The 22,779-nt window shown below is 39.2% G+C and overlaps 1 protein-coding gene across 6 annotated transcripts in view; it reads left to right on the forward strand.

Moving 5' to 3' along the window:
- Positions 1 to 22,779, forward strand: part of PTPRU (protein tyrosine phosphatase receptor type U) — a 691,901-nt gene that overhangs the window by 654,018 nt on the left and 15,104 nt on the right. For 4 of the 6 annotated variants that reach the window (XM_039334369.1, XM_039334366.1, XM_039334364.1 and 1 more), the window contains 6 exons: positions 4,577 to 4,731; positions 9,987 to 10,122; positions 10,488 to 10,637; positions 12,102 to 12,278; positions 14,699 to 14,839; positions 18,617 to 18,742. In XM_039334369.1, the coding sequence (XP_039190303.1) occupies positions 4,577 to 4,731; positions 9,987 to 10,122; positions 10,488 to 10,637; positions 12,102 to 12,278; positions 14,699 to 14,839; positions 18,617 to 18,742 (885 nt within the window). The remainder of the gene's footprint in view (positions 1 to 4,576; positions 4,732 to 9,986; positions 10,123 to 10,487; positions 10,638 to 12,101; positions 12,279 to 14,698; positions 14,840 to 18,616; positions 18,743 to 22,779) is intronic. The other 2 variants (XM_039334365.1, XM_039334368.1) reach the window with 1 other exon arrangement.

The following is a 22,779-nucleotide window of genomic DNA, read 5'->3' on the forward strand; positions in this document are numbered from 1 at the left end:
AGGTTGCAAGGGAAATCGCCAGACTATTACAAACAGTGGCAAATCCCTCAGCCCCCTGGGGGGAAATAGCCATGGATTTTATAGTGGAATTGCCAGAAAGCAATGGGAATACTGTTGTTTGGATGGTCACGGACTTGTTTTCCAAACACGTGCACTTTATCCCTTGCCAAAAGACTCCCACCGCAAAAGGCTTAGCGAAACTTTTCATCCAGCACATTTACAGATTGCACGGGGCACCCCAACGCATCATCTCTGATAAGGGAGTGCAATTTATGTCTGTATTTTGGAAGGAATTTTGATCCCCCTTAGGGACCACTCAGGGCTGACATCTAGCCATCATCCACAAGGGGATGGACAAACAGAACGTTTTCATTCAGTACTTGAGCAATATTTAAGATGTTTTATTAATTTTCAGCAAACAAATTGGATGGACCTACTCCCTTTCCTAGAAGTTGCTTACAATAATGCAGTCCACTCCAGCACAGGTTACACTCCTTTTCAAATAGCCACCGGTCAAAGTTTCAACCCCATGCCAGAATTAACCGCACAGGAACCGGCGATCCCATCACTGAAAGAATGGATGGAACAATTACAAAACACCTGGCCAATAGTCATAAAAGCACTAGATGAAGCTAGGCAGGTATACAAAGCACAAGCCGATAAAAAAAGGGTTGAGCCTACACTATTCATTATAGGAGAAATGGTGTATTTATCTACAAAATACCTAAAGTCCCTACAGCCCTGTAAAAAACTTGGACCAAAATATATAGGGCCTTTTCCAATTAAAATATCATAAACCCAGTAACAGTAGAATTAGAATTACCCAAAAATCTCAGGCAAATACACCCAATTTTTCATTGCAGCTTGCTGAAAAGAGAGCGTCAGTCACCTTTGCGGCCAAAAATCCCTCCCACCACCTCCAGTCATGGTGGAGGGTGAACAACACTTCGAAATAAAGGAAATCCTTGACTCTAGGAGATATCATGGAGCGACTCAGTACCTAGTTGCCTGGAAACACCTCCCTGCCATGTCAGAGCCCCGAAGCTATTAAAGAAGTTTCACACAGAATATCCTAACAAGCCTGACTAACTCTTATACCTGTTTTGTTTCTTTCAGGTGGATCTGTCTTATTTTTGAGGGGGCAGGATGTCAGAATCCAATTATATTTCATTTCTAGTTATCAACTATAGAAAAGGAAAAGGGGGTGGGAGTGTAATGTCTGAGACTGTCGCTGGAAGAAGAGGGTGATTGGGTGGGGCTACTGGGGAACCCCTTAAAACCTTGAATGGGAGAGATTGGACCCCAAGTGCTTTCTAGAACGCCTGCAACCATTTTCTCTTAATAAAGGATGCCTATTGGAAGAACTATTCCAAGAGTTCTGTCTTCTTAAGATGCAAAGTGGGTGGGTCCTTACACATACATACATACATAATTACAGATCTTGCCTCTTGGCAGATGTATTATCACCCACATTGTCTAGTAGGCCAACCACTCTCTAATTTTGCTTTTTTGATTTCACAGACATACGTGGACTGAGGAGAAGGTTAAGGGCTCTAGTTTCCTATTGTACAGAAGATACGTTGAATATGAACTAGTCTAAAATTAAGGCTAAAGTTTTTGCCAAGGGACTGATTAAACACAGGTGGCAGATTAACAGACAGGCAACAGAGCCAAGGGGCTTGTTCTAAATATTGGGAGAACTTTTTCATGCCTCAGGATTGTGGAATGCACAATTGCCATATCTAATGAATAATGCTGAAAACACTTGCCTTTGCCAGTCTTAAATTTGACCATAGAATTGGTGATTTACATATTGCTTTAGGGCTAAAAGTTTTTAATGCCATCAGCTTGCTGCTGTTGCTGTAAGAGGTCATGCTTCGAAAAGAAGCTAGAGGTTGTCAAAATAATACTCTGAATGCTCTATTCTTCTCTGAAATGTGTCACAAATGCCATACTTAACTTGGAAGTAAACCAGGCCTCTGGGAGGCTACAGCGTAGATTATAGTGTTTTCTTTTTTATCCCCTTAAATTATTATTTTAGCAGGAAACCTATCCATGCTTATTTTTCTGTTCAAATGGGTGGCTTCTTGATATGAATATATTGGTAAGATTTGATCTCTTCCTTACTTGCTTAGCATATCTGGGATTTAGCAAGGCTAGAGAAATGGATTGTGTATGTAGATTTGATAGGGCAATACAGCCAGTTACTGACCACCAGATTCCATTTTTTTCCTCTAGTATCTCAGATGTTGATAAGATTGCTTTCATTAGCTTGTTTATTTGTTGCTGATAGTAATGGAAAGGATATGTGTGTTTCCAAAACATATTAGTGAAAGGCTGTATCTGCCCTTGTGTACTGATAGAAGAGAATGTTTGTAGTTCAGAATTCAACTGCAGGATCTTTTGTCATCTCTGAGCTTGTTTCCTTGCATTTCATTGCCAAACTAGGTAACATCAATGCATTGGTGATGAACCTAGTTGGGTAATGAAACATCTGCAATAACACAACCATGCTGAAAGACTATCAACTGCCCTAGCATGTTTGATCGAGAGAGAACCCTAATCCATTTTTTTTCTATGTGGCAGAAAATGACAGAAGACTGCTTTTATGGTCTATCTACTATTTGAGCTCTCAAGATACACTGGTGACTTTTATGTATTTTAGCTGTTAGCAGATAGACATGTCCATCACACCTATAAGATTTGCTGTGTTTTGTGCTAAATTGTGATCTTCAAAGATGACCAATTAATTGTCTACCACTGAATGCAGTCAGTCGGTTGCCATAGTTCTTATCCTTTTACTCTGAATTTAGTTTTAACTTTTATTCAGTCTATTTTGTTCCCTATCTTTTACACATTGAATTTTATACATTTTTGATAATGCGGGTTTTGCAACCGTAATAAAAAGAAATGAACGAGATGTCAAAGGAACACTTTTTTTTCTGTATTCAAACTGTTACTTGGAGATCTTGCATCAGTCGTGTTCTTTCTCCAGACAGGAATCATTCAATTGTGGCAAGCTGCCTTGACAAACCCTTCCCCCTGAAGGAACGGCAAGAACCAAGTTTAAATGTAAAAGATTGCGAGAAGGGAAGGTTTTTAATGTAAAATAGATCAAACCTTGCTTGGTTCAGTGAACACATTTAGAGTTTTGAAAGACAGCCGTCTCTCTATTCTTATAAAAGGGCTATCACAAGAGCTTTTTCTGTTCACAGAATGACTTCCATGGCAAATGTAGCTAATCATTGACTGTTCATTTACCAGGGTGTCTCAGTGAAATGGTAGAAGCTAGGTAGATTTACCTGGAATTGGAAGTTAAGCAGGTCAGATCTGGATAACATTTGGATAGCAGACCACTAAGAGACCACTAATTTGAGAATTCAAGAAAACATTTTTAAAAGAATTCAGCACTCTTATATTACTCCCAAGAAAAATGCATGGTTGAATCCATAGAGACTAGGAGTTAAATTAGTTAATCTTGAAAGTCCTAGTTTACTGACAATCTTCCCAGATTACTTGCTACTGCTCTTCCTTCTTCCTTCTGGCTTTTTGTTCTTCTTTCTTGCTGTTTCAGGTGTGTTAAAGGTCCCATGGCTTTAACACCACTTTGTCCTCTTTTATACATCCCAAGATGGTGGATAATCTGATCTCAGCATAACACAGCCTTGAGACTGCACGAAATGGCCCAGAACCTCTAACATATATTTTAATATATTAACATTTCACGTTGATCAGTATCATGCTATCTGAACCTTGTTGTATAGCTTTCAGAAACTCCATCAAAGGTCATTGTCTTAGCAAATAATACTGTAAAGTACCCCTTTATTTACGTGGACATTCTTGATGGATTAATTTGAGCCTAAGCACCATATTAATTGTACAGGGAATGGATAATCATTTTTATCTTGTAGACAGAGGTCACAAGGTTCATGCAATTATTGAGCAATTGTAATTGCTCAACCTTGGGACAACCACAGTGGTAATTTGCTTCCCCCCCTTAATCTGGAAAAATATTAAATTACAAGTTTGTTTCAAGTGAAGAACAAAAGAGCTCCAGGGATCTAGTTGCCTTGTAACCATTCCAAGATATTTACCATACTTTTCAGTAGACCTTAATCAGGGATCTGGGACTTCCCCATAAAAAATCTACTGAATCTAGTAATGAGGAAACCTGGAAGCAGGTAATCTTCTGAGCGTATTAAATTTACCTGACAGCAGCTCAGCAAGAATGCATTCTATCATAATAATGATAAGTGATTTAGGATGCAATGCACAAAGCAGAACAGAGAGCATGACCTTCAGTCCTGGAATAAGCCCACTTTTGTGATTAAAATTCATTCCTAGATGTATTTCTTGTTCCAGTTTTCCTCCAGCAACCTCAAAGGAAGGGAGGGAGGGAGGGAGGGAGGGAGGGAGGGAGGGAGAGAGGGAGGGAAGGAAGGAAGGAAGGAAGGAAGGAAGGAAGGAAGGAAGGAAGGAAGGAAGGAAGGAAGGAAGGAAGGAAGGAGGGTTAGGTCAACTAATAGCTATTTTGGACATCAGTAGTGTAGATCTATCTCACTCTCATTACTTACAGAGAGGCTATTCAGCAAGGCATGAAGTTCAGCAGTTCCACTTCACATCATGGCCAGAACACGGGGTACCCTACCACGCCACAGGGCTGCTGGCATTCATTCGCAGAGTCAAAGCTTCTACACCTCCTGATGCAGGACCCATAGTTATTCACTGCAGGTATGTCCAAGAATCATAGATGTTTTGTGGATTTTGTGGATGGTTGTTTTGGTTAAAAAAAAAACGGATCTTCATAACATAATGTGGGACAATACACATGTTAATGGGGATATGTGAAAAGTTATACTAAGAAAATGGCTTTATTATGAGCAGGGTCACAAAGGAAATATGCCATCATTTTAATGGAAGAAAAGTGTGGCAAGCCACTAACCTCAAATTTCTCCAATCTACTATTGGATATCACTGAATGGAGCTTACTCTTGTTCATCATTCCCTGGTTTCAAAATTATCAAAATTCCCCTCCCCCCAAAAAACTATTGTGCATCCCAAAAAGATGGATATGGAAGTTGCAACGGTTAGTTGTATTTTCTGTGACACATTTTTATTGTATGCTAAGTCTTTCTGCATGCTCACAATTCCTAGTTGGAACAAGGGCCATGGGAAAAGTCTTGAGGTCTTCCCTTGGGAGTCAGTAGTAGTGTGGGAAACAAGAAAAATCCAGGCTATGGAAAGATGATCAGACAATGAACTGTCAGTAAATAATCAAGATGGATAAACGTTTGCAAAAATCTCTCCAAATACATAATGGTATTCACTATGGCTCAGTTGAATTTAATACTAAGGAATAATTATTACAAAAAAAGTGTTATCAATGAAAGAAATACAGTTGTCTCTCCAGAGTCATCTTGTAGAGGAGATGGAAATTTAATAGTAAATAAATAAATAGTCCTCTCTTGTGAAAGATCAAAGAGAATTTAAGTCAACATCTTTGTCATAGTATCATAGGGTTGGAACGACCTTGAAGGTCTCCTAGTTCAACCCCCCTGCTCAAGCAGAAACCCTATACCATTTCAGACAAATGTTGTCCATTCTCTTTTTAAAAACCTTCTGTGACGGAGGACCTACAACTTCAGGAAGCAAACAGTTCCACTGATTAATTGTTCTCATGGTCAGGAAATTTCTCCTTAGTTCCAGGTCATTATTTGACCAAATACTGTAGCCACAAGAAAAATTATTTTTTCATCAAACTATATTTGTTTCAAATATTTCCAAATCCTTTCCCTATTATCTGATTTTGTAGATGGCAAAGGATAATATCAATTTGTTAATTTTTGTAGAAGTCTATGGTTGTGTATAAATATAGAAAATTAGAATCCAGAAAAATAAGGTGAAGAGCTAGGTTTTGTTTTCATTCTTTTCATTTAAAATAAATAGCTCACTTTATTCAGAACTGAAATGATGTTTAGTGGATACAGATTGCATTAGTGTTGGATTTTTCAATCTATTTGGGCAATATATTCCTTCCATGATATTTAGAAATTAATATCCATCACATATCCAATTTTTGTTGGATAAAAATTTGGAAAACGTAGAACCAATTTTTTTCCCTTCATCCTTCCCCTCTGTTTTCATTCCTTGATCATCCACATTTTAAACATAAGGATAAATGTGATCAAGGAATGGGAGGATAGACAGTTTTATAGGATTAGAAGATAGATTATTGAAACTCACTTTACTTCTTCTGAATATATTTTGCAGAAGTTGTTGCAAGTTCTAACTTAGTTTAGAATGAATGAAAGAAGTACAAAAATATTCTTAAATTCATGAACTTGTACTCTCAAGAACATTAGCAATGCTAATGTGATTTAAAATCAAAGGAAATTCTCAAATATTATATAAAACTCTTATATAAATTTTAAGAGGCTCACTTAAAAAAATCTTAAAGTATGAGAAAAGGGCTTAGAACTCTTTACCAAATTATTTTAAATGTATTTTGACAAGTCATCAAGAATACATGATGAAAATAATTGATAGATAGTTCTATCCCCCCACAGAATTGTAATCTATTAACCATAGTCTTTCTAAATTGTGTTAGAGATGTTTTAATCTAGCTGGAACATCTGCAATGGCATTGTCCAATTACTTACGGATTTTAATATAAAGTTTTTGGGGAGGTGGGCTAGGGGAGAGCAAAAAAAAACCCAGTACAGTAGTATAATGTTATAGTCCTTTTTCCTCAGAACATATAATATGGTTCAATACAAGAAATTAATCAGCTAACAGATTTACAGTAGCAAAACACTGGAAAATTAAAGTACAGTTTTCCTTAGATCAGTGATCCTTAAAAGTATAGAAAATAGGATTTGGTTAAAAAAAAAAGAAGACACAAGCAGCAATCCATTAAGTCAAAATCAAAGCAACAATCCATTAACTCAAAATTGTTTTATTTACATTTGATCCCCAGTTTTTAAGTTGCACCAGCAAAGTATTCCCAGTTGCCTCCATCTGTGCAATTATTTTTATAGGAACATTTTGAATCACTATTTGAGATTACAAATGTCTTTCTCCATCCACCCAAAATACACAGGAATTTATTTCTGTATCGCTTTTGTGTACTTCACTTTCTGGTTTTTAAAATGTGCCATATTTTGTTGACAGTGGCAGAATTAAAATAAAAGCTTTTTTTAAAAAAAAAAACAGTTACATCTGCAGTACATTCTCAGAAATGTGCTTCTCCTTTGAATTAAATGTCAAAGAAAAAGCACATCCTAATCAAATGAGAATAAGAATTAGTAGGGAAAAAAGGCAGGGTAATATTTCAACATGACTGTAGTATTATTTTAAACTCCAACCCAAAATGTGGAATTGGATATGTGAAAATGTGCAACTAGGAATGCGTGCAGTGGGAATCAAAAGATGGAGACCACAGCTATATCTTTGAGACCATGCCCTCTTTTTATATCACCATCTTCACCCACCCAAAATTCCCTCTCCATCCATGGATATCTCTACCTGCAACCCAGAATATGGTGAATTTCAGCTAACGTGTACTTCCTTCAATGTATAAACAATCTCGATTGTTTAGGGAGGTTCTCAATCATCCAGGACCTGGTTGTCCCAAATGTGCTTTTCCAAAAGGCAGCTGAACTATCTTGGGTTTTTTTTTTTCCCCCTTGAAAGTGTTTCGCTTCTCATCCAAGAAGCTTCTCTTGAATGAGAAGCGAAATATTTTGAAAGGAAAAAAAAAACAACAACCCAAGACTATCCAGTTGCCTTTTGGAACATTCTCAGCTGTTAGCTCACCAACAGATATGTGTGTTCGGATATGGGCAGAGCAGGAAGGAATTTCTGTTGTGCTTTTAATTTATTATTATTACAGAAATATTTTATGACTGAATGCACGCTTCAAAGCATTGGCTTATTTATTTATTTCTATCCCACTTTTATTATTTTTACAAAAAACTCAAGGCAGCAAACATATCCAACACACCTTCCTCTTCCCATTTTCCCTACAATAGCAACCCTGTGAGATGAGTTGGATTGAGAAAGAGAGGGACTGCCCAAAGTCACTCAGCTGGCTTTCTAGGCTAAGGCCAAACTAGAACTCACAGTCTCCTGGTTTCTGGCCTGGTGCCTTAACCACTAGACCAAACTGGCTCTCTTTACCTGTCTTTTTTAATCTTATAATTAACCACCCATCAGTGTGGGTGGGTGGCCTAACTTGCCCCATAATGTTAGGGCCAAGAGATGGTAGGGGACACTATCACATTTGCTTTTCAAAATTTGCTGGCAGAGCAGTCTTAAGCTTCCTACTGTATGCACAGTGTGGAATCTCTCCTTGCTAAATGTTCTTCTGAGCTTTGGAGGCATTCTGTGTACGATTTGGCTATATGGTGCTTTCTGGGCCAGATAACAAGAACGAAGTGATGAATGAAAGCAGGAGAATTTCCCCCCACTATGAAACACAGACACTTTTTATTTTGGCCTCCAATTGCTTCATCAGTATTCATTCTTCAGGGACAAGGAGAATAATTAGTTTCCTCAGCATGCAATCACCGAGAATCACAGCAAGTGATTCATCAGCCCCAGAAATTAGTATATTAGAGGGTTTTAAAGCAACACTGGAAAGATGGAGAAACGGCTCCATTGTGCTGCAGTTGGACTTTTGCTAATGAGTTTGAGGGGTGGGGCTTCTAATCAGAGAAACGGGGGTCACCATATGCTACAGGCAAGTTTCCTTTAAGAGAAGGACCAAGGGTGTTCTTAGTAACATTGTGGCAGATTCTTTTTTTAAAAAAATCTCTAATTTATGTTTTGTACATAAATATGAAAGATCTGTTTTAGCCTGGGGCTGTTCTATGCAGGGAGAAAACTTCTGTTTGCTGTGTATGGAGAAAGAAATATATTGTAGAATCATGGATTAAGGTATTTCTGTAGCTTGAGGACATTTCTGCAAGGGTACCCCTTGTCTGGAGGGTTATTGGGAGGAGACTATCACATAAGGGGTGCCAACCTCTTTCTCTGCAGCCAGCTATCTTCAGCCTTTGTCCTTTATAATAGGAAAACCTAAAGTTGAATCTTCATACTCATACTAATGATGAAATTCTGCATTAAGTCTCTGAGGATGGAGATTTCTCTGAATTTGCTCCAGGAAATATATGTAGAATATATAGAGAACAACAAGAGGCCAATGATGAAATATTTGTTGTATCACAAAAGGGATGCAAATTCCCTCTTTTTCACTTGAGCATTTCAACTACAGTGCATATTACTACTACAAAAGGGGCAGAGTTTATACCATGATGTAATGATACATGTTTTGCTGTGCTGTTGAATTCATGGGCTCATTCCAGACTCCTCTGTCTCCAAGAATTACTTTATCCCAGGATTCCCAAGAAATACCACTAGTGAAAAAGTCTAATGGGTGGAATTCTGTAAGAGGATCCCTCGGAGATTCAATGGACGTAAGAACAACCAGGAAGACGGCAAATCACTGAAGAGAGAATTGTGTTTTAAAATGAAAAATAGAACCTTCTGACATAAACCTTGGCATATCTTCACTCTTCACTCCACCCTTGATTGGAAATTCTCTACCACAGTGTGTCCAACCTTGGCAACCTTTAAGTTGCAGACTTCAGCTCCCAGAATTCCCCAGCCAGTTGAAGTCCACAAGTCTTCACATTGCCAGGACTGGACACACCTGCTCTACCATATTAGACTATAATATTTTCAAAATAGATGCTTCTATTGACCTAGCCTTAAATCTAACTCTAGTGCATAAGCCTTTTAATGAATTTGAAATATATTCCAACTTTTGGAATGTATTAAATTTCCAAAGATTAAAACGTTTATATCTGGAAATCAAAAATGTATGTATTCAAAAGAATTCATGAAGCAAATATAGAGACATTTCCACATTTAATACCCAGTTCTAACCATTTCTTCTTTTCTTGTGCTTCCGCAAACCTCCACAGTGCTGGTACTGGACGGACAGGTTGCTACATAGTCCTGGATGTAATGCTGGATATGGCTGAGTGTGAAGGAGTTGTAGACGTTTACAATTGTGTGAAGACTCTCTGCTCACGGAGAATCAACATGATTCAGACTGAAGTGAGTTTTATTGGGATGGGACAGAGTAAAGTGCATTGTTCCAGGTAGTCTGTGAAGATTCTCAGTCATCCAGGTTAAGGTTATTCCAAAGATGCTTTTTCCACAAAGCAACTAGGCTTTCTTGAGAAAGAAAGTCCAGTTGCCTTTTGGGAAAAAAAATCACTTTGGGAGCAAGTTTGAAAGCCTCCTTTGTGATTGGTATGTATCCTTTGTGGCACAATCAGAACAGCTGGATTCCATATTATTTCAGGAGCAGTTTTACTGTGCAGTACAAGAGCATTGCAACCAATTAATTAAATGTGACATGTGAATGATGCAGTTCAGATGTTCTTAACAAGTCTTCATTTCCTTCATTCCTTCTAAAGGAGCAATATGTCTTCATCCATGATGCCATATTGGAAGCTTGTCTTTGTGGAGAGACCAGCATTCCCATCAGTGAGTTCAGACCTACATACAAAGAGATGGTTAGAATAGATCCACAGAGCAACTCATCTCAGTTACGGGAGGAATTTCAGGTGAGTGATTGAAAACTGGAGGTTTTCTTGAAACCAGGGCTCTTGACTATGCTCGTGGGTTCCCATTAGGCATAATTCCAAATACCAGTTACACAGAAATAATGAGAGAAGAATTATGGGGAAATAACAGTGAGAGAAGGATATCTCTGTATCATCTACTTGTATATCCTCCAGAAGCATCTAGTTCAGGGCTCTTGACCGTGCTGGTGTGTTCCCATTAGCATAATTCCAAATACCAGTTACATAGAAATAATGAGAGAAGAGTTATGGGGAAATAACAATGAGAGAAGGATATGTCTGCATCATCTACTTGTATATCCTCCAGAAGCATCTAGTTCAGGGCTCTCCAACTTTGGCCACTTTATGACTTGTGGCTGAGGAATTCTGGGAGTTGAAGTTCACAAGTCATAAAGTGGCTAAGGTTGGAGAGCCCTGATCAGCTGACCATGATGAGAAACCAGATGCTGGGCTTAGCTGGGCCTTGACTTGATACAGCAGGCCTGTTCCTATTTTCAACCCTGAAAGACACATCCATCTGTTTTGAATTACAGCCTTTCCTGGAGCACAAAGAATTTTGAATAATTTCCTTATTTTAAAATAGAGAGTGTATTTATTTGGATTTTTAACCTGTCTTCATTACTTTGTAAGTAACTCAAAGCAGCAAACATTTTATTTATTTATATCCTGCTTTTATTATTTTTACAAATAACTCAAGATGGCAAACATATCCAACACACCTTCCGCCTCCTATTTTTGACACAACAAAAAACCTGTGAACTGGGTTTGGCAGCGAGTGACTAGCCCGAAGGGCCCTAGCCAGCTTTCATGCCTAAGGCAAGACTGGAACTCAGAGTCTTTTGGTGATTGATTCAATGTCACCCAGCTGGCTTCCGTGGGTAAGGCAGGACTAGAACTCACATTCTCCTGATGATTTGTCCAAAGCCACCTAGCCAGTTTTCATACCTAAAGTGGGATTAGAATTCACAGTCTCCCAGTTTCTATGCAACACCTTAATCTAAGTCAGTGGTTCTCAACCTGTGGGTCGGGACCCCATTTGGGGTCGAATGACCATTTCACGGAGGTCGCCAAACAACACAGTCCGCCATTTTTTTCCCCTTTTCCTTAGCTGTGCTACTCCCTTTTATTCTATTGGCTTTTGAAAGCCAATAGAATAGACTCTCTTGAATAGAGTCTAATTCTATTGGCTTTCAAAAGCCAATAGGAATTGTCCAGGCTGTCTCTGCCCTGCTGAGCTCACCAAAAGTCCCATTCTGCAAATGGTGCTGCACCAGTTGAGTAGTCCTCAACTTACAGCCAGTTGAGTAGTCCTCGACTTATGACTGGTTGGGGGTCGCGGCATTAAAAAGGTTGAGAACCACTGATCTAAATGGATAGCTGTAGTGCTAAATTTCATCTGCCAATAAGATTATAAAATGCTGCCTAATCTGGTTTCTTCGTGTCCAGCAGACTCTGAATTCTGTAACACCCCACCTGGATGTGGAGGAGTGCAGCATTGCCCTTCTACCACGCAATCGGGAAAAAAATCGGAGTATGGATGTGCTGCCTCCGGACCGGTGCCTCCCTTTTTTGATCTCCATGGATGGAGACAGCAACAATTACATCAATGCGGCCTTAACTGATGTAAGTTTATCTCTTAGATGGCAGGGAATTGGTGGGAAAGTCATTGGCCAACCCCATTTACATTTCCTACACCAGTGGTCTTCAAACCTGGCAACTTTAAGACTTATGGACTTCAATTCCCAGAATTCCTCAGCCAGCTGTGGCTGGCTGAGGAATTCTGGGAGTTGAAGTCCATAAGTCTTAAAGGTCCCAAGTTTGAAGACCTCTGTCTTACACCAACTTTAAACTGCAAAGTTAGGTTCAAAATTGGATGCTAGGAGAACAGAATCCCAAGAAAGGTTTGACAGAAGTTAGAAAAGGTTTGGGAGACAAAGCTTTAGGAACAAATATATAAAAAGCTCAAAGCTTTAAATAAGGTTTTAGAAAATCACTATAAAACATCTATCAGGAGAAAAAAGTCAACTGTACTAGTAATTTAGTTGCCCTTGTTAGCCAATTTAGGCTGATCTTCTCAAGCTCACAGTTTCTCAGTTTAGCTACAGTTGATTAAGTGCTGCCAGCCAGCTAGATAATTTCAATTTTTTTTAAATTGAAATGAAATTGACCATTGATCAGTACCTCTCTGACCCTCACCAATTGATAGAATTTGATAGTCTCCAATCAAATTAATACTTTGTTGTGTCTTCTGTATGGGCATATGATGATTTGATATTTGGCAGATTCAATCTTTGTCTTTTGGTTTGTTACCTGGTTAATTTTGTATGTCTCTGAGCCTTGATGCCAGCCCTTGTACCTCTCTTTAATTTAGTACATCGGACAAACTGTGCCTCTTTTAACCTCACACATCTCAATACATACATCTCCATATATCTTACTGTTGCCAAGCTTGAGAAACATTGCTGTAGATCAGAGCTGTCCAACCTAGGTAACTTTAAGACTTGTGGATCCTAATTCCCAGAATACCCCAGCCAGCCATGCTTGCTGAGGAATTCTGGGAGTTGAAGTGCACAAGTCTTAAAGTTGCCTAGGTTGGACATCCCTGCTCTAGATATTGTAGAATTACAGTTCCAGGACCTGTTGCTGTTGGAGCTGCTGGCCCTTACAATTTGGCATGTAGAGGAGCGTAGGAAGCAGCTTTATATTAATTCAGAATACTGTCTCATATAGTCAAGTGTCAGTAATGCTATTTAGTATTTACAAAGCCATTTCTATGCTTTCCTTTTGCTTCCTCTTGGGTTAGAAAATTCTGATTACATCATCACCTCCACCGAAACTCCTGTAGATTGCACTCATTTTGATGGCATTCTTCTGTCTAGACAATATGACTGAGTTGCATTATTTTGTGCCAATGTGTCATGTGTACAAATGGTATGCTAGCTTCCAGGAAAGAATAGGGCCAAAGAAAGCTATATTACCTAAAATAATCAACAGCCTCTTTCAATTAGCCAAGGAAATGCCAGTTTGCTAGGAAGGAGAACAATCACTTTGAAAGCTTGTCACCATGCAATGCTCCAAAGGAAAATGAATTGTCAAGGGTGAAAAGCTTCACCTACATATTTTTTTCCTAGGTCTTTACTTTTACCACCACAATATGAAATGATTGGATCAGGATTTGACTTATGCTGGCTCAGTGAGGGAAGGCCATCCTTCAGAGTCTACATTAAAACTTTATTTCTTCTACCCTTGTTCTTTTAAAAACAGTGTTTTCAAAAAGTATTTGAACAGAGAGGCAACTATTCCATTCACACATATTTTAAGGGAACATTATTGTGAATCTAGATCTAGGAATAAATGGCCTGAGTATCTTTACAAGCTGTGTACAAAACACTATTTTTAATGCTATTAAGGTAAACAATTATTAAATGTGTGATGAAGTCATATAAGCTGTACTTAATTTTAATTTGATCAAATCAGCTTTAATTATTTTCCTGGCTTAATTACTTTATTAGGGCAATCCCAATTTTAGGACTGTATGTGGATATTTCCCAGAAGGCCTGGATTAATTATTAGGTTAAAGAAGCAGCAGACCAGTTCATAGTCTTGAAAGGCCTACTTCCTCTCCTGTGGCCATCATCATAGCTGGCTGGGGAATTCTTGGACCTGAAGTCCACAAGTCTTAAAGTTATTAAGGTTGGATACCCCTGATCTGAATGACATCCATCTTCTCAATTTTTATTCTAGGATAAAGATACACTACATGTATCTTGTGTGGACTTCAGCTGGCTAAGAAATTCTGTAGTCCTCAGGTCTTAAAGTTGCCAAGGTTGGAAATCCCGATCTAAACATTTACTCCCTCCTTCATCTCAGTCATTTAAAGCTCCTTTTGTTCAGTGCTTTTAACCAACTAAGTTGCAATTGTGATTGATGAGCAGACTTAACATAAGTAGCAGAGTCTGAGAAACACTGCAGTGCCCACTGAAGAGTTGTTTCAGTTTATGTTTCCTACATGCTTTTACCAATCTCTTTTGTTCTTCTCCTAGAGCTACACCAACAGTGCTGCTTTCATTGTAACCTTGCACCCTCTACAGAACACTACAACAGATTTCTGGCGGTTGGTATATGACTATGGCTGCACCTCCATCATTATGCTCAACCAGCTCAACCAGTCCAATTCTGCCTGGGTAAGTGAGAGAGACCCACTTGTCACTTGATTACCTCTATTTATTTATTTTTGCACTAGTAGTTTTGTTCCAGATCTCTAATGCTTGAAGCATTGCACTAGGACAGGGGTAAGCAACCTTAGCTCTTTTATGACTCATGGACTTCAATTCCCAGAATTCCTGAGTCAGCATTCTGGGAGTTGAAGTCCACGAGTCATAAAAGAGCCAAGGTTGCCTACCATAGACTAGGAACAGTGAGACCCATATTCAAGGTCCCCCTTCAGGCATAGAACTTTACTTTGCTGATAATTTGGAATCATGAATTAAATCTATCCAGTGGTGGGATTCAAATAGGTGAGCAACTGGTTCTCTGTGTGGATGCTGCTTCCGGAAGTCCATTCTGGGCCTGAGCAACAAAAAATTAGCTGCCAGTTCTGCCAAAGTGATGCGAACCGGCTGAATCCCACTACTGAATTTATCCCGCAGGGCCATTACTATATGAAACTACTGAAAACAAATCTACATACACCAATTTGAGCTCCTGGAGAAAGGATAGGATAGAAATCTAAATAATATGCCCACTGAGCACATACTCTGAGTTCTTTGCCCTGCCTGAGCAAAGAGAAAAGATGGATGAAGTAGTTAAATGATAAGTGGGATAGGAATATCAAATAAGAGTGTTCTCCAACTTAAACCTGTTGAGGTAGTAAGTCCTGGACTTTCCACCCAGCTTTATATCATTTTACCTTTCGCAAAACTTGCCATCTGTCATCAACTCTTCTAGGACCCAAGTTACCCACAGAGTAATCACAGTCACAGCCAGTCAGTCTAGATTTATTGTTTTAAAAGAAAAGAGGGAAGTGAGCAAAGCAGTCAGCCATGGCTACTGTTGAGAGAGTTTTGTAGGAGCACAGCTAAAGGGCATTTGGCCATTGTAAGTCATTTGAAGAGGCCTCAGTGACCTGCTTCTCTGATCATTATGGTTTGCTGAATAAATCACAGATGATCGGATTTGCACAGCAGACTGAGTTGGAAGCTGGCAACTAAATGACCAGAGAAGACCTTTCTGGTTGGTCTTCAATTCAATCAGTGGGTGGAAGGACTGCTGCCAGAAATGTGTGAATGCTTTTAAGTGACATTAGATGGCATAATGCAATCTTCTCCAACCTGGTGCATAATCTATAAATCCCCCAAATCTAAATCCATTCTATGTTTATGCCTGCCTTTGTCATCCTGAAGCCTTTGAACATCAACTCAGTGCCTATATCTTCTGAAGAATTCTGGGAGTTGATGCTTAAGAGCTCCAAGCAAAGCCATAGACATAAAAATCCTATGGATTTAATTTTGGGAATCTATAGTTTTTGTATTTAGATCTTCAAACTATGGAGCATTTGGGAAGGTTGAGTCTCCCTCCCTAGACATTCAAAACACTCTTGCTGGGTTCATGGCAGTTTTAAGAACCCATTACAAGTCCATAATATTAATTTGCTTGATTTTTCTTTTTTTGTTTTGAAAAGCATAACATTAATACTGTAGACTCTTAATGGACACCTTCATTAAATGGATAATTTTATGAGTCAAGATCAGACACTTCCAGGGCCAATGACCCAATGAATTAAAGGACCTCCCCTTTTTGAATGTGAAGATGAGCGCTCTTTTGTCAGTCTTGCTTGCTGAGTTAAAGAGGACCACTGTGTGCTTAATAAACAGAAGAGGAAAATAAACATTATTCTCAGTGCTACCATATCAGGAGGTCTAGTAAAACTGAAGGGCCAAAAGGAGTTTATTCAGAAGTGAAATTAACTCTGGAAGCAATTGACACAGGCAAATCCAAGCAATGAACTCTGTTTCAAGAGGGCAAACAAAGAATTGAGGGAGCTTAACTGGAAAGGAGAAGAGAGGCAGAACTATTTTCACCCTACATAAGAAGCTTTTGTTCTTCTCTGGTCTTTGTAATCAGAGTTGTGCAGCACATTTAACCAACTCAATTAAAAATTTTCAGCCTATGTCTGTACAGAATGTGAAGTTTGGTTATTTTTAACTTTAGTGTGCATTTTTGCAGCTTAATATATTGTGTGAGTTCAGCCTTTTGGATGAGTTTATGATTCAGATTCAGAAAATGGATCTAATTTAAACAGACGAATGTTATCAAATCCCTATGCTTCCCCTTATGTGTTCAGTATAAATCTGCTTTTGTTTCTCTGTTATCTTATTCTGTTCCTTGCATTAGACATCTGCCTCTTTAGGGATATGTGCCTAGTGCTGTTTCAGCCTCATTTTAAACATTTACTCCAGTCAGTAGATCTGCAAACGACTTTGGGAAGGCAATTTGGAGGAAATATCTCTCAGTTGAACCATGTCTTATGGGAGGAAGTTGCAATAGCCAAATGATGGCTCCGAGTTTGGACACCATCATTTCTGTTGCTAAGTGAGACATTGTTAAGTGAATTTTGCTCCATTTTATGAGCTTTCTTGCCACTGTTGTTAAGTGAATCACTGCAGTTACATGATAGTTAAGTGAGTCTGGCTTTCCCATTGACTTTGCTTGTCAGAAGGTAGCAAAAGGTGATCACATGACCCCGGGACACTGCAACCATCATAAATATGAGCCAGTTGCCAAGCATCTGAATTTTGATCTTGTGACCACGGGAATGCTGCAATTGTTGTCAGTGTGAAAAACAGTCATAAATCACTTTTTTCAGTGCCATTGTAACTTTGAACAGTCACTAAATGAATTGTTGTAAGTCTAGGACTACCTGTATTCTTTAAATACATGTGCTACCCAAATGAGACATGAACTGTTGGATGGCCTGAAAAAGCTAAATGTTGTGTTAAAGTGCAGTGACAAACACCATGTTTTTTGTGTTGATATTTCCATCCTGGTGGTTGCTGTGGGGCAGGGGTCTTCAAACTTGGTCCTTTTATGACTTGTGGATTTCAACTCCCAGAATTCCTCAGCCAGGCATGCTGGCTGAGGAATTCTGGGAGTTGAAGTCCACAAGTCATAAAAGGGCCAAGTTTGGAGACCCCTGCTGTAGGGAATGAAATTAATGAGGCAGGAGTAGCAGTTTTCATGCTAGAGAGAGAATCATTCTGTCCATGTAGATCAATGCCTCTCAGAATGATCAGGAGAAGAAGCAAACATCCTTTGACTTAAAAAAACGGAAGGGAAAAGCCTTGAATTAGAACCCGGGAACAAGGACTTTTACAATAACTGTGACTTCTGTCTACTGCAGTGGACCAATTTTCTCTTGCTCAGGTCATCCCTATTCCTGAATAAAGGGTTTATATGTTCAGAGGGATAAGATTTACAGCTGAACCTGGCCTGAAAACAATCTCATTCATAATGCCCCAAGTAGACAATGCATCAGTTAGGCTGCCAGATGAATGAATATCAAGAGTCCTTCCTATCAGTCATCGTTTCCTGCCACTTTAATGCCAAGCAATATTAAACCTTGTTCTGATGTATCCTAGGTGGAATTGGCTAAAAACAAACCTTGATTGAATGGGATGCTGATAACAACATTGAATTGCTTCCATGTGTGAGAGAGAATTAAAAAAAACAGATGAGGCTTATTTATTTAGAGAACGGCAAGTTTAACCCACTGAAGCATGCACCCACTCTTTTCTTCGACATTAAAAACTTTGAATTCACCCCTCTACCTTTTCTCTCCCTGGTTGAGTTTGCACAATATATTAACTCCAAATCATAATGCACCACATTATGGCTTATTAGGTGAGTAAATCTACCTCTACAGTGCCAGGTATTCATGCCACGGTTTGTTCCTTTCTTTTTAGCCTTGTTTACAATATTGGCCAGAACCAGGCCTTCAGCAATATGGACCAATGCAGGTGGAATACATATCTCGGTCAAGTGATGAAGAAGTTGTAGCCCGTCTTTTCCGGGTGCAGAACATAACACGAGTGAGTTTGCTCTAAACTTCTGCACTGGTTTTTTTTAAATTAAATTAATGCTTGCTTGCTTGCTTTCAAAAGAAAAACTTGATCTGAAAGAATGGAAAAGGGAAAGAGGTTTGTATTGTAGTCATATGGGACCATTCTTTTCTCTTTCCACCAGCATGGCGGTTTCCTGATTTGCAGTTTAAAGCTTCTTCACTTGTAATTCTGTAATGGGACAGCAGGAAAGCACGCCAAATTTGATTTCAGAATAAAATGGAATAATCAATGTAGTCCAGTCATGCTGGAAGAAATAGTCCATTTTGTTTATAAAAGATTTGGAGGTGGGGCTGAGAGGTGAGGTAACCAAGTTTCTATACGAAACCCAGCTGCTGTTCAGGGGAGAAAAAGCAAAAGGGGATTTCAAATTGGACTTGGAGATTATTGCAAGCTACTGTTAATGAAGGATTAATGCATTCCCCCACCACCTCCCCATGAATCTCACCAAAACCAGTTTGCAATCACTGAGAGATTGGGAGCATTGAGGACATTCAGCTTCTCCAATGGAGAGGCAAAGGATAGAAGAAACAAGAACATAATATCTGTCTATCTATCTGTCTATCTGTCTGTCTATCTGTCTGTCTATCTATATCCCACTTTTATTTATGGGGATTATAGGAACTGTGGTCCAGAAAGCCCCTGATTCAGAAAGACTACATTGAACAATTATAGAGAGGGAAACATAGATGGAAATCTCACTGCAGGTTGCTCAGAAACTGGTAGCTAATTGTCCCTTTTTCATTATGGTGTCTCTCCTGCCCCAATTCATTACAGAGGCATTAATAAGAGGCATTAATAAGACATTCTGAAAACCTGTTTTGAGCCTCATAGGATTTTCATCATTTCCACTGATTTTGTACTGAGCTTTCTAACTAGTGCTGTTACATTCTAGGCTTGCTTAGCTATGGGCGGGAAATCCCCCCTCAATCCATTCCATACTAACTATATTATATTGCAAATCTACCTATATTATGAAAGTATTACAGGGCCTCATTTCCTTATCCCTGCTTCCCTTCCCTTTCCCTTTCAATCTCTCCATTTTTTATTATTATTGTTGTTGTTATTATTATTATTGATCATCGCACAGTCAGCCAAATGTTCAGACTGGATTTGGCATTTTGTCTACCTATTGAGTCCTTACCCAGGACCTGGGATAGGCAGATGTGGATGTTGAGCCGAGGTGGCGCAGCAGTTAGAGTGCAGTACTGCAGGCCACTTTAGCTGACTTGTGTTCAGCAGGTCACCAGTTCAAATCTCACCGGCTGAAGGTTGACTCAGCCTTCCATCCTTCCGGGGTAGGTAAAATGAGGACCCAGATTGTTGGGGGCAATGTAAATATATATATATATACATTGCTTACTGGTGTACACTGCTTAGAGAGTGCTTGCACTTAAAGCGGTATATAAGTCTCATAAATAAATAAATAAATGTTTGATGGTATTACAGATATCATCGCAGAATGGAAGCAGTTCCTAGTAAGGCCGCCTTTTGCAATTGACTAATAGCGAATTTGTCAATGCCAATGGTGTTCAAGTGGTGCTCCAGTTGTTTTGGGATTGTAGCCAAGGCGCCTATGACTATTGGTACTACCCTTGCTTGCTTTTGCCACAGTCTTTCTATTTCTATTTGTAGGTCTTTGTATTTTGTTATCTTCTCCAGTTCTTTCTCGTCTATTCTGCTGTCTCTAGGCACTGCCACGTCCACTATCCAGACTTTTCTGTCTTTCTTATCGACAATTGTTAAGTCTGGGGTGTTATGTTGTAGGTGCTTGGCTGTTTGAATTCTGAAGTCCCAGAGCAGTTTAATTTTATCATTTTCTGTGACTTTCTCTATTTTATGATCCCACCAGTTTTTGCTTACAGGCAAATGATATTTTTTGCAGATCTTCCAATGCACGATTGTTGCTACTTTGTCATGCTGCTGCTTGTAGTCAGTTTGCGCAATCTTCTGGCAACAGCTTACCAAGTGGTCCACTGTTTCTTTAGCTTCTTTGCATAGGCAGCACTTACTGTCTGTTGCTGTCTTCTCAATTTTGACTTTATATGCATTTGTCCTTAAGGCTTGGTCTTGTGCAGCCAGGACATGATAGCAGTATTCCAATATCTCAGGGGCTGTCATAAAGAAGAGGGAATTAAGCTATTTTCCAAAGCACCTGAAGGCAGGAACAAGAAGCGACAGGTGGAAACTAATCAAGGAGAGAAGCAACCTAGAACTAAGGAGAAACTTCCTGACAGTGAGAACAATTAATCAGTGGAACAGCCTGCCTCCAGAAGCAGTAAATGCTCCAACACTGGAAGTTTTTAAAGAAGAGACTGGACAGCCATTTGTCCGAAATGGTGTAGGGTTTCCTGCCTGAGCAGGGGGTTGGACTAATGACCTCCAAGGTCCCTTCCAACTTTACTACTATTACTATTACTAATTAGTCCCTCGGTCTCTTTCTTCAATTTTCCTGCTCTTAGCCATTGCCAGGTCTTGTTATTATCTGCTTTCCCAGCTATTTTTTTAACATATTGGCCATGTAGTGCTTTGTCTTCCCATGCCTCTATTCTGTTCTTCATTTGGTCTTTCTTGTAGGCCTGTTTGGTCTCTCCAGTAGTCAGTAAGCCTTCCTGATATACTAATTTCAGTGCATCTTCATTATTGTTCTTTAGATATTCTTCCAAAGCCACTTTTTCTTCTTCAACCATCTGATGTACTTGTAGCATTCCACGCCCACCTATTTGCCTTGGTAGATAAAGTCTGTCAATGTCACTGCGTGGATGAAGGGCATGATTCATTGTCATTATTTTTCTGGTCTTCCTATCCATTGCTTTTAGTTCTGCTTGAGTCCAGTCAACTATTCCAGCTGTGTACCTAATGACTGGAATTGCCCAGGTGTTGATTGCCTTAATGGTATTTCCTCCATTGAGTTTGGACTTTAAGATCTTCTTCACTCTCTTGATGTATTCGCCTCTAATCTTTTTTTTTTATTTTTTACTTCAGTGTGCTTGATGTTGTCAGCTTGAAGGATACCCAAGTATTTGTAGTAATCTTCCTCATCCAGGCTCTTAATGTTATTTTCGTGGGGCATCTTGATTCCTTCAGTTTTCACTATTTTTCCTTGTTTGATAGTAAGTGTGGCACATTTGTCCAAGCCAAACTCCATTACAATATCTTGGCTATATATACGAACAGTGTTGAGCAGCGATTCTATTTCAGATAATGTTTTTCCATACAGCTTCAGATCATCCATGTAAAGGAGATGGGATAGTCAGGTAGATGTTTTTGATGTTTGATAGCCATGTCCTGAGTTATTCAGTATTGTTGACAGAGGAAACAGTGCAATAACAAATAGTAATGGTGATAATGAATCTCCTTGAAATATTCCTCTCTTGATATTAACCTCTCCCAGTCTCTCACCATTGATCTGCAACTGTGTCTTCCATTGTGTCATCGATCTTTGCACAAATTTTCTGATGTTTCTACTGATTCCTGTTATTTCTAGGCACTTGATTATCCAGTCATGTGGCAGAGAGTCAAATGCCTTTTTGTAGTCAATCCATGCCATATTCAGGTTGGTCTTCCTTTTCTTGCAGTTTTCCAAGATCATTTTGTCTATTAGGAGTTGATCTTTTGTTCCTCTGCTATTGGGGCGGTTTCCTTTTTGCTCAGGTTATTACTACTACTACTACTACTACTACTACTACTACTACTACTACTACTACTATTATTATTATTATTACTACTACTACTATGCAGTGAACACCAAATGAATGCAAACAGGCAACAGTCATTGACTGCCAGAAGATAGCAAGCTAGCTGTCTGGCTGCAAATATAGTAGGGTCATGCATACTTCACAACTTATTTGCAAGAGGTGCTCTGGAATTTTTGGGAGTGCAAGCACAGCAGTGCTCTAAACAGAGGTCCCCAAACTTCTGGGCACCAGGGACTGGTTACGTGGAGAGAGGTTTTTCTGCAGACTGGAGGGGGCATGGTTTTGTGTGCTGCCTGCATCTCACGGATG

Source organism: Crotalus tigris, unplaced genomic scaffold, assembly GCF_016545835.1.
Source record: "Crotalus tigris isolate CLP2741 ecotype Arizona unplaced genomic scaffold, ASM1654583v1 scf7180000017628.32516253702:7417878, whole genome shotgun sequence".
In the NCBI taxonomy this organism is placed as follows: domain Eukaryota; kingdom Metazoa; phylum Chordata; class Lepidosauria; order Squamata; family Viperidae; genus Crotalus; species Crotalus tigris.